This window comes from Vespula pensylvanica, chromosome 8 (genome assembly GCF_014466175.1).
Source record: "Vespula pensylvanica isolate Volc-1 chromosome 8, ASM1446617v1, whole genome shotgun sequence".
Taxonomy (NCBI): Eukaryota; Metazoa; Arthropoda; class Insecta; order Hymenoptera; family Vespidae; genus Vespula; species Vespula pensylvanica.
The window spans coordinates 578,070-590,495 of NC_057692.1; the positions used below are offsets into that span (position 1 = coordinate 578,070).

A 12,426-nucleotide genomic window follows, 5' to 3' on the forward strand; every position below is an offset into this window, starting at 1 on the left:
ACCTTTCCTCCGACAACGATTTAATTCAACGAGAACGAACGAAAGCCGAACGAAATATCGATCGCCGTTCTTTTGAAAATACTTTCCTCAAAATTTCAAATTTCTTCTTTAAACGCGATATTTCTATATTCTCCTTGTTTCTCTCCCGATTCGAGACACCTCGTTGCTTCTTTTGAAATTGTTGATTTTCATATTTTTCATCATTTCCCGCCTGTCGAATATCGCCCGAGATAAAATCCTTTTTACGCGACGCGTTATCGAGCTTCGTACGAAACAACGAAAACCGATGCCATTTCACGTCGGAGTCGAGAGGGAAGTAACATATGGAACGATACGCGTGAAAAATAACGATGTCGGGAAAGGATCGATATTTTCATATTTTGCTTTTACTATTTCTATAACTATCGTCGATATTTTATAATTTTCGTTCATTACGTTTCTTCTTTCATTCGTTCTTGATTTACGTGATTCTCTTTCTTCGTGGATATTCGCGTTAAAGGAAAATCGATTGGAAATGTAACATAACCTCTAAAGCTCTAAAAATATTGATTATACGATATTCCATTGAAACGAAAGTACATTGAAACGGTAGAAGTTAACTTTATGACCATAATAATTTTTATTGACCACCTATACATCCCTCCCTCCCATTCTCTCTCTCTCTCTCTCTCTCTCATCGTGATCATACGGCTCGCATTTGAAGTAACAAGCTTCCCTTTCGCGAAATATCGACAAACGCGTGTTTCTTTTTAGTTTCTCATAGCATGCAAGTTTTTATTCGCAAGTTTGAACGATTCTAATGATTTTAAATCAAAGGTGGGTGATTACAAACTCCGCAAGTACATTGAATAACAGAGATAAAATATGTTTATGCGTGTAATGGTAATATCGATCGTGCACATATGGATATCTCTCTTTCTAAAAATCATATTTTCTGGTACGAGAGATTTCTCGAAAATATATTTCGGAATAATATATTCTGTCTTGACGAACGGGAGAGTCGCTTAAAATAGAATAAACTCGTACAGCGTTAAATTTTTGTCTACGTACAAAGTAGTCAAAGTCGTCGATCGCAGTGGTCCGTGATTATTTTTTACTAGGGGATTAAAATCGACAAGAGCTATCCGTCTTATATTCGTGAAAATTTGTTTTCGGTATAAAATGACGTTCTACGTCTACGCTCGTGTTTATTAATGACTTATCTATATAATTACTTAAAAACTCTTACTCTAATTTGCCCACTCAAACGCGATGAGTTAGCGTTCATCAAAGTTTCGATTAATTGGGATGACACGCGATATTTCAATGACCGATTCTAATCGTACGGACGATTTGGCTAAGACTTCGAGTAAACTATTGCGCTCCTACGCAAAATCATTTTCAATACGACATAAAAAGACAAGGTTTACAAGGATTTCGTACCTATCCGCCTTGAGTGTAAAAATCGTTTTCGCAGTCTCATGAAACACGTTCTAATCGATAATATCACATTGTCGTACGAAACGAAGAATAACGATTTATGGGTATTACAGTCTTCTTATTTCCGTAAATGCCTTTGAAATTATTCCTTCGTACGAATGGAAATGTAAAAGAATGTTTATCTTTCTCTAGAAACTTATGCGATCCCACAGCTATGGTTCGTCCGCGTACTTATTACGAAATATTCAAAATCCTGGTCGTATCGTCGGACGCTCGAAAGTATTGCGTACTTATTATATTCTCATATTGCATTATACGCGAATCGTACGATATCCGTTCGATTCGCCATTATTTGAAAAATTACTTTCGAACTCGACGCGTCGATTAAATGCACAGCCCTGTTGGTCCTTGAGAGGAAAAGAATCATGAAAAACTTGTTGTCCTTATAAACGACGACATGGTCCTATTTTATAATCGTACAACGAGTCTTATAATACGAACAAACGATCGGAATGATCGTTATCGCCGATGATATATACTCTGTGCTCTTGAAAGATTAAAAAAGTCAAGTTCCTCGCACGATCTCTTCTCTCTCTCTCTCTCTCTCTCCCGCCCCCCCCCCTCTCTCTCGTCGAAGGATTTAACGATCTTTTACTCGACGGTAACGGATTTTGCCAAATTACGTGGACAATCGACGTTGCAGCCACGTAGAACGGCGATGTGGAAAGACAACAGTTGCATAGGAATGACAGTAAGGATACCCTGTAGGCAATCGACGGTTTTTGGTATTTCGAGTGCCTTATACGCAAAGGATTTCGTTTCCTTGTCGCCTTCCTCGCAGATGACGATGGGTTTGCCTTCGCGCGCCGTTACTTGTTGTAGCGCGTTCATGCATTTCTAAAAATAGATTAATAATCGGATTAACGGAAGATTCAAAGAGAGGACGACCGAACGACGAACTTACCACGTATACAGGATCTCTCATAACGATCATGATCACGGGCATCGAGTCGTCGACCAGAGCCAAAGGTCCGTGCTTCAATTCACCCGCCATGATGCCTTCGCTGTGCATGTAGGTCAATTCCTTCACTTTCTTCGAATGAAAAAAAAAAAAAAAAAAAAAAAAAAAAGACAGATCAAATAAAATGAAACATTATCCAACGGATCAAGACAGACGAATATAAATAATCGTAGCTTACCAAGGCACCTTCCATACACGTTGCAAAGTTGTATCCTCTACCCATGATCAAGAGAGACTTATGTTGGAACAAGGACTTTGCCAACTCCTTCACCTCGTCGTCCAATTTCAAAACCTCCCGAATCAGCTTGTCCAAATTTTTCAATCCCTCTATAATCTATTTCAAATATGAATCGTCAATGAGATCCGTCAATGAGGTCTTCGCGATAAGATCTTCTTCCAATGACGATATAAGTGAAAAGAAAAAAAGAAAAGAGAAAAGTACCTGCTGACGTCTCGCACCGAGAGAAATTCTATCCTCGCTCATGACCAATGCGAACATTACCAACGAAATAAACTGAGAAGTGTATGCTTTTGTACTGGCCACGCCGATCTCAGGGCCAGCATTAATGTGTACACCGCAATGCGATTCTCGACAAATACTACTGCCAACGGTATTCGTGATACCGACGATCAAAGCTCCTCGACCTTTGCAATATCTTAATGCCATCAAAGTGTCAGCGGTTTCTCCCGATTGAGAGATAAAAAAGCACACGTCATCCCGAAAAACTGGAGTGTTTCTATCCAAAAAGTCTGAGGCCAATTCGACCATTACAGGAAGTTCGGTTAATTCTTCGAGTAGTTGTCTCGTAGCAATGGCTGAATGATAACTCGTGCCACAACCGATAAGCATCAATCGTCTGCATCTCTTTATCTCGGGAATGTAGTCCTAAAATAATAATAATAATAATAATAATAATAATAATAACAATAATAATAATAATGTATGTCACATCGACGAGCGAAGTTCAAGATCATTTTATTATTTTTATACGTAATCGAAGAAAGATAACAAAGACGAATAGTTTACCTTGATGCCACCTAGCGTTACAGAGTTGTCTTGGAAATTCAAACGACCTCTCATCGTGTTCACCACGGATTCTGGCTGTTCGAATATCTCCTTTTGCATGAAATATTGGTAGTTACCCTTCATGATCTGTTGAATCTCCATTTTAAGTGTCGTGATCTCTCTCGCGTGAGGATCATCCAGGTAACGACGGAGTCGATGGATACTGAGAGCTCCTTCTTTCACTGCAGCCACATCGTCGTCCTTTGAACGAGACGTTGCACTTATTTTCTCGTTGAACGTAAATCGTATTCCAAAAGGGATGAAAAATAGCGTAGGGAAAAAATTACCTCGAGGAAGATGACGCGATTGGTGTGCTCGATCACGGCACTGGCATCGGATGCAAAAAAATATTCGACCTCCTTGTCTTCCAAAGGCTGAAACTCGGACGTACTCTCGCTTCGAGGTATCACAGGAAGCTCGGCATTACGGCCATGAGGACGATGATCTGGTTTGATAATTTCTACCTTTAGTCGATCGAATTTTTCATTCGTTCCCCTTTCTTTCTTTCTTTTTCTTTTTATATTTTGTCATCTTCACGAAAAACGAACAATTCGTCAATTCGTACATCGAGTACAACTTGGTACCTTTTCTCCTAGTTTATTTTTTCTCTCTCTCTTTTTCTCTCTCTCTCTCTCTTTTTTTTTCGTTCATAATTTATGTTAAATTCTCTACCATACGCGTTTTCCTCTCTCCCTACTAAAAGGTATTTTACATTTTACCGAAGAAATAATAAATGTTATCGAGTTAAAGATAAGATAAAATAGTTTGTTAAACGATTGCGAATTTCAACGACATGTAAACGATTTAAAACGATCACATGTATGTATGTATATCGACAAAGGGGAGATCGATGTATTGCAGTATCTTTTACACGTAAACGATGGAATGTATATCTCCATATATTTACAAATAGAGAGAAAGAGAGAGAGAAAGAGAGAGAAAGAGAGAGCATAATAATTTACCAGTTAGTCTACTTTGTCGTTCTGCTGCTTTCCTTCTTTCATGAAGCCCAACACCAGGCTGGCTCGTAACGTGACAGGCATAATTTAACGATATATGTATATATATATATATATATATATATATATATATATATATATTTGTATGTGTCTATTAATAATATACGCATATATCGCTTTCACAGTTCTAACCAGTATAGGTTTTGTCAAAATATGCTTAAACGTTATATGTATATTCAGTGTGTTATACTTCACCGATTAGTGACACCAGTATCGGATGAAACGAAGCGTAATACCGACACGTAACAGAGTACCACGAGAAATACAAACATGTTCTTTATTTTTCAGAAACTCACCAATCATGACTACTTTCCTTTTAACATCATTCAGCCGTGAAACAATCATTTAAGGAACCAAAACGTGTGCGTAATTGTGAGATCATGGTTACTAGCAGGCCAATTAAGTACATAGTCGTTCGTGCATTTTCCATGGTCGGCCAGTAATATGAAATGTTACCCTTAACCAATTTAACAAACAAATAAGCAATGATAGAAGCATAAACTTAAATGAAAAAATGATATACCTTGAGACGACGTGTCACCTTCTGCACGGATTGGATTGTAGAGAGGGAAACGAAAAAGAAAACAAAATCATTAGTAAAAATGGGTAATACTAGGTATTACGAATTAAAGTATAATATAATCGAAAGAAAAATTAAAAATAATATATATATATATATACATATAACAATCAAATATGTACAAAATAAAAAATAAAAAAGAAAATATATATAAATATGCATAAGAAAAATAAAACACACGTTAAAAAGGACACAGCAGGCGAATATGCTTCGAGTAACACAGAACGAATATTCCAAGGATTACTAAAAGTATAACACCAAAAAAAAAAAAAAATAAATAAAATCTGGAAACGTTCGCAATATATCTTTTTTGCGACCTCCTTGATGGAGAACCAGTTCGATTCTATGCCAGGAATCCTCAAACTAGAACACCAAAGATTTTCATTCGACCGGCGGATGTTTTTCTTGGACATTGAAATACCTGTAAGATTATAAGGACATGTCTCTAACCGTCCGGTCTGTTACTTCGAAAGCTCTCGCACGAATCATCATCTGTCGTTAAGTTTGGGGACCCCTGATGTACATACATACAAATTTAAAATATGTACGTACCTATGTATGCATGTCTGTACGTATGTATATATGTATGTATGTATGTATGTATGTATGTATGTATAAATGTACATATGTACGTATCTATGTATGTATGTATGTATGTATAATCAAGCCAAAGCTGTCTACAGAGCAAAACAGAGTTATTTATAATGAGAACATATACCTTTGCTCGCGAGTTGTGGGTCATCTGTTTGGGATGAAAAGTTGTAGAACAAAACCGGAAGAAGATGTTCATGCAAAAGAAACACTCGTATAGTATCCATATTAAAAATTCACTCGAGGAGGAGAAGTCTGCGTGCGGTTGACGACGTATAAGAATTACAAAGAAGAAGAAAAAGTAAAAGAAGAACAACAAATAAATAAATAGATTTTTATAAAAACGAGAATTAGTTGTCGTGCATTTTGTTCGTGATAAGATTGAGATATCGTGTTTAATAAAGGGGAAAAAAAAAAAAAACAAGATCCCAAATTGTTAATTTCTTACATCTAACGCAACAAACAACGTAGCTTAACAAATGATAACGAATTTCTTTAATCTATGTTAAAAAAAAACACACACATCAACTATTACGTTATATTCCTCTACATACTAGCTGTATATGTATATTACAAAAAATATAGAGTTATTACTTAACGAGATACGAAAGAAAAGAGAATCGTTATTTCCAATAGATGTATCGAGACGATCACGTTAGCACTGTCATTTTATTTTGGTAATCGCGTGTTTAGAAGAAGCGTGTTCTATTAGTAACGAATCAAAGTTAATGGAAAATGAAATCCCATGAGAGAATTGGATTAACTATCGGATACATGCAGATGATCGTCGAGATTTATCGTTATCCGATGATCGATCGTCTTCGATCCAAGTTACTTGTTACAACTAAAGAAAATATCACTTAATTCTTATCGCAAAGAAAAAAAAAAAAATAGAAATAAAAAGAAAAATTAACAAAAAAATCTGTAAGTACACTCGTATAATAAATTGTTATTAATTTCTAAAACAGCTCACCTTTTGGAACGGCTCACCTTTGTCCTTCGTTTTAACAAATGTCAAATTGCCATAGGCGATTGAATGGAAACGAATCGTAGAGCGAAGTAGTTGGATTAAAAGAAAAGAAAGGAAAGAAAGAATGAAAAGAGAGAGAGAGAGAGAGAGAGAGAGAAAGAGAGAGAGAGAGGGAAATAAAAGAAAGCTTATCATATTTTACTATGATACGAACTCTCGCGCCTATTGGTCCTGCATTGGTCCATCATCGTTTCGATTTAATCTCGTGCAATTATTTAGACGTTTAGAATTTATTTGCCGTAAAGGAGGAAAAACTTTTTTCAGACGACTCACCTTTGCCATATAAAATGGGCACGTGATCGGTAGCCAATCTTGTTTTCGTTTTGATACCAACGAGAAGAGGTGAGCCTCTTCTCGTAGCTACGCACTCGCCTGGGAAATGTTTGCTCTTGAAACACAATGCGAATGCCCCTTCCTACGACAAAAGCATTCTCTTTGAGCTCGTGTCAACGAATTAAACCATCTTTATATAGAGAAATTTATAGAGAGCTTTGGCATAGAGACACGCGTCAACATTTAGATTACAATAACTATTATCAAGCATTATAGGGTAAATAACTATCGATGAATCCATCGATATAATGTAAATAATATTTTATAATCGCATGACAACAGACTTACTATTTGTTGTACAACTTGCTCTACAAGTTCACGGAAAGAGTATCCCGGATGAATGATCCAAAGATGATGAATTAATTTGGCGATCACTTCGGTATCGGTCTCGCTCTCGAAAACGTATCCCCTTTGCTCTAACAAGGTCTTTACTTCTTTGTAATTCGTCACGATACCTGATTTGAAGAAAAATGTTTGACGATCAAATACCCAATGTTATCTTCTTCTTAATATTAATAAATACGATAATATTACCATTGTGAACAACGACGAAGCTATGCTCGAAATCGGATCGTTGAGGATGCGAATTCACTTCGGATGGTACACCGTGAGTAGCCCAACGCGTGTGGGCAATTCCAACGTGACTATCGGTTTTAGATTCAAAATCAACATCGGTACCTGCAAAGTGTCATAGAAATAAAAAGAAAGAAAAAGAAAAAAAGAAGGCTATTAAAAAGGAACGAATTGATGAATGGAAGTACGCAAATAGCTTCTTTGACTATTAATAGCAAACGCGGACTTGTTGTATGTGAGAAAGGACAGGTATTTTCCCTCGTTCAAAGCGATTATGTACATGTCGATAAATAAGGTAAAACGTCCTTCGATGGTGAAAGAAGAAGAAGAAGAAGAAGAAAAAAAAAACAAATAAACAAATGTCGCCACTTACGGTGAAAGATTTCCTCTTCCAGTGCCTTGACCTTTCCAGTTTTTTTGATGATTGAAATATCTTTCCCTCCGGCTGTATCAAGGGCAACGCCTGAAAATTAATTTAATTTGATTTTCTACATACCTATATATCACTTTTATATATTGTTATTATTATTATTATTATTATTTAAAACGCCGTTTAATCGTCGTGGAGGAAACAAGAAATTCGATCTGAAAAATTGTAAAACCGCAATACGAGTCTCTAGAAGGCAAATCGAGCTTGGTCCCATTTATTATTACTAAATACCTGGACAGAAAACGCAAGGACACGTTGCATTCGATAGATCGTATTACATGTTACAAATATTAACTCTTAAATCGCGAAATGAAAGTTTATACGTATATTACTATAGTTAGTGTGTATTACTATAGTACGTACATTCTAAGTACATATGTATGCAGACGTTTTTAAAAATTTTCTTTATTTCTAGTTCAAAAAATTGTTTATTTAAATTTTCAATTAGGAATAATCTCAATTATTTATTCATTTATTTCGATGGATAATTAATTACCTGCAGAGTCATATCCACGGTATTCCAATCTTTTCAAGCCACCAACGAGAAGCTCCAAAATCTCCTTTCTACTTTTCGGCGTTAGATAATTAAGGTAAGCGAATATTCCTGTAAATCAACGAATCTATAATTAGCGAAATATTCGTATATGTAGTTTATATATGTATGTACGTACGTATGTATGTATGTATGGGTAAGTTTATACGTTCGTGTACGCGTACGTATATCGGGGGTAGCGTAAAAGAGCTCGAATATCGACCCGACAGCTCGCTGCTGCGCCAACTTTTAGAACGTAGTTTTAAAATGAATGCTTATCGTTTATTAAGGGACTCCAAATTAGATTTTCAATGATTCAAATACAGAATCGCTTTACTTCACAAAATGAAATTGGATACGTTGACCCAACTTATGTATATAAAAAAAAAGGGAGATTATATGTTTTCAAAGAAAAGAAAAAAATGAATACATTTTTGTTCGCAAATTCATTTGCATATAAATTTACGATGGCAATGTTAAGAAACGTCGGATTAAAATTTAAGCATGAATTCAAACGCGTTAGTTTACGAAAATAAAATTGGACAGTTTGGTTGACCCGGCGGAGTGTATTAAAAAAATATATTTTCAAAGGAAAAATAAATAAATAAAAAAAGAAGAAAAGAAAAAATTAATAAATTTTCATTTCCGAACGTATTTTTATATTCCATTCGTTTGCATATAAATTTATAATCGCAATATTAAGGAAGTCCGGATTAAGCGTTCAAGGATTCGCATTACTTTGCACAAATATAATTGAATATGTCGCCTTCGCATGTGTATCAAAAAAATCAATTTTCTTTTTTACAACAAAAAAGAAATAATAATAATAATGATAAATAAATCAATTATTAAATTTTCCTTCCCAAACGTATTTTTACATTTAATGAATACGCGCAATAAATTAACGATCGCAGACCAAAGTGTTTTTGCATTCGCGAATCTCTGCTGTTTACGAAGGTCGTCACTTCGATAGTACGAGAAAGTGGAATTCGATTTATCGAACGGGGGAGTCTCAGACAACATTCCTGAATGAGAAACGGTACTCCTCTGTTTTCCTTTTTTTATACGTATATATATGTATATATTTTATTTCATTGGTTGTAAATACGTAAAAGCGAGAGAACAAAGGCCGCTGCGAAATCGCAGACGCTTTTTTTTCAAAGCGCGAAAAAGTCGACGCCCATGAGAGAGAAAGAGAGAGAAAAGAGAAAGAAAGAGAGCATTAAGTATGTATTCACGCATGTATGTATATGCATCTGTATGGTACGTCAGTGTGTGTAAAGCACCTTTGCGACCCGAACACCAGAAGAAACAAAGAAAGAAACTAACAAATCTGTAAACACGTTTGTGTGCGTTAGTGAAAGGGAAAGCTCGAGAAGTCGAAGGAGACTTACTATTAGCCGAAACTATACTGGTCATGTTTCTTTCCTACGTATATAAATGTAAATGTAAAATAATCTATCTGAAGTAAATAATTTATTAGTACTATTCGATAATGCAATTTAACTAATCGATTCGAAAGTAACACGACCGTGAGAGATAAAGAGAATAGACAATAACACGATCGATAAGAGATCGCTACGTTCTTATTTCTAAACGAGCTTTATCCTATACGAATGTATAGAATATGACCTTTGGATGACTTTCGTTAAGGAAAGGTAGTGGACCCTTGTTAGCTTCATTCACGGAAATACGGTTGGGAGATAAAATGTATAATTACTTTCATAGAAAAAGTTTTGCTTGTTAGAGAACTCAATTAAAATTGCCTTTCGTTCTATTGTTTTCTTTTCGTTCTAAAAAATTTACTTCCTTTCTCTCTCTCTCTCTTTCTCTCTCTCGCTCTCTTTCATAAAAAAAATGTCGAGACTTACCCCCACTGGTCATGTCGGAGGTGAAAAAAAAAAATCGATTAATAAATATATAATCGAGTCGAATCTATGCGCTCGTCCGCGTATCTAACTCGTCTAACTCAGTCTAATCGATTTCGTTTGAAGAGCCAGTCGTTAACGATTGAGTCGATCGGTAACGATTCAAAAGCTTTTGTACTCGCACACTCGAGTAAGACGATAGAAGGGAGTTTTCTTCTTCTTCCCTGCGTTAAAGAATGATAGTTCTTATCGATAGTAACGTGTCGTCGGCGTCGTCATCGTTGTCGTCGTATCGATTGAAAGAAAGAACAAATCTATCATGAAATAATTATTATTGCTATGTTCGCTAATCGCAGGGATTACATTGGGATTAATCACTACGATTTACCGGATATTACTTTTCTTTCGTACTCGTCGATAGATACCAGTTAAGTTTTTAAACGACCGATAACCATACCATACCTTGTCGCAGAGATAAAGTCATTATAAAATCGTTAGAAAAAAAAGCATTCAAACTCGTCCAACCGAACAGGATTGTTTTCAACGAGGTAACTTTATCTTCCTCGAGCACCTCGGCTCTTAAAAAGTAAACGCCGAAGATCTCTGGGGGAAGAACAAATCTTACGTATCGAGAATCGAACGGTGGTTCCGAACTTCTACTTCGGAGAGACCAAATTCGTTCCGGCTCGATCGAGAAGGAAGGGGTTGAACGACCGGAAAGAAGAAACTCGACGATAGAAACAACGCGCGACGACGATGTCACGACCTTCTTCTATTAGGCGAGACGAGCCGAAAGACGAACTTGACCTTTCGACCTACTGACACAAAATACTTTGAATTCTCCACTTCGCTACGACGTTCGTTCCATCTTATTATTTTCCGATCGAACGCATCCGACGATCATTTTCCTTTCCTCCATCTTTCTTTTTCTGTTTTTCTCTCGCGAAGAAAAAATATCGTCTCTTCGAGATCGTCGTCTAACGATCAAGGACTAGTTTCGGACCGATCGAAATTTCCAACGGATTGGACAAACAACAATCTGGTTTTCGAGTTCTCTTTTTAGTCTCGGAGAAAAAAGAAAGGAAGAAAAATGAAGAAAAAAAGAAATAAAGGAAGAAAGAAGGAAAGGATACGAGGAATATAAGAATTCTGTCTCCTGCGTGCCGTTCGCCAGATACGCGGGACACCAGAGCCTTCGACAGGGTGTTTGTATTCTATGCCTGTGTCTGAGTGTATAATCTAAATGTCACGGTAGCAAGCTCGTTCGGTTTCGGGTACGCCGCGAGGAAACTTTCACTCGATCGTGTTGTTGTATATCTCGAACGTCAACGAATAGTCGAGATACCATCGAAGATATAACTACTTTGCGATATAGCATATGCCGTCTTTGGAATAAAATCTTCTTGATTGTTTTCTGCCATCGATAAAATTTCTTTTGAAAAATTTTACGCAAGAGAGAAGAAAAAAAATATAAGAAAAAGAAAAAAAAATACGTTAGCCGTCGATGTCGATGATCTTTACCGTAAGACAAATATCTTTATCGGAAAAATTACCGACGAACATCCTACGTCGACGCGACGATGAGAAATTCAAATAAAAAAAAAAATAAAAAAAAAAGAAACTTATCCGAAGAACAATAACATTTTTTACCATCGTCGAATCGTCGTCCGAGCTTTCTTAAAAAAAATGTATCGTTGAAAAACGGTCGTTCGTTGAATCGCGAATATTTTTTTCCAACTTGATTATTTTCAAATTACAGGAAATCCGTTAATTAAATACTAATAACGAAACATCGAACGCAGTAGGTTTAACGAACGCTATTTAAAACGAGTTTTCTACGATCTATAGATACACTACACATTTCCAAAGCTTTAATTCATTATTTAATACGAAATGTTTACGAAACGCTATCGTCGATCTCACTTGAAACGTAAGGAACGCGGATGACGAAATTTTCTGCAAAG

At 36.1% G+C, this 12,426-nt stretch overlaps 1 protein-coding gene across 6 annotated transcripts in view; it reads right to left on the minus strand.

The window, feature by feature from the left end:
• Window positions 1-595: 595 nt before the first annotated feature.
• The window catches only part of LOC122631328 (glutamine--fructose-6-phosphate aminotransferase [isomerizing] 2-like), a 15,538-nt gene continuing 3,707 nt past the window's right edge, over window positions 596-12,426 (minus strand). The window contains exons 1-14 of one of the 6 annotated variants that reach the window (XM_043816912.1): window positions 10,466-10,652; window positions 8,559-8,666; window positions 8,006-8,095; window positions 7,594-7,737; window positions 7,348-7,514; window positions 7,000-7,141; window positions 5,824-5,847; window positions 5,049-5,069; window positions 3,794-3,951; window positions 3,468-3,707; window positions 2,883-3,326; window positions 2,619-2,774; window positions 2,384-2,512; window positions 596-2,316 (exon numbers count right to left, since the gene is read on the minus strand). In XM_043816912.1, coding sequence (XP_043672847.1) covers window positions 2,071-2,316; window positions 2,384-2,512; window positions 2,619-2,774; window positions 2,883-3,326; window positions 3,468-3,707; window positions 3,794-3,951; window positions 5,049-5,069; window positions 5,824-5,847; window positions 7,000-7,141; window positions 7,348-7,514; window positions 7,594-7,737; window positions 8,006-8,095; window positions 8,559-8,666; window positions 10,466-10,478 — 2,082 coding nt within the window. In that variant the 5' untranslated portion in view covers window positions 10,479-10,652 and the 3' untranslated portion in view covers window positions 596-2,070. The other 5 variants (XM_043816913.1, XM_043816915.1, XM_043816914.1 and 2 more) reach the window with 5 other exon arrangements.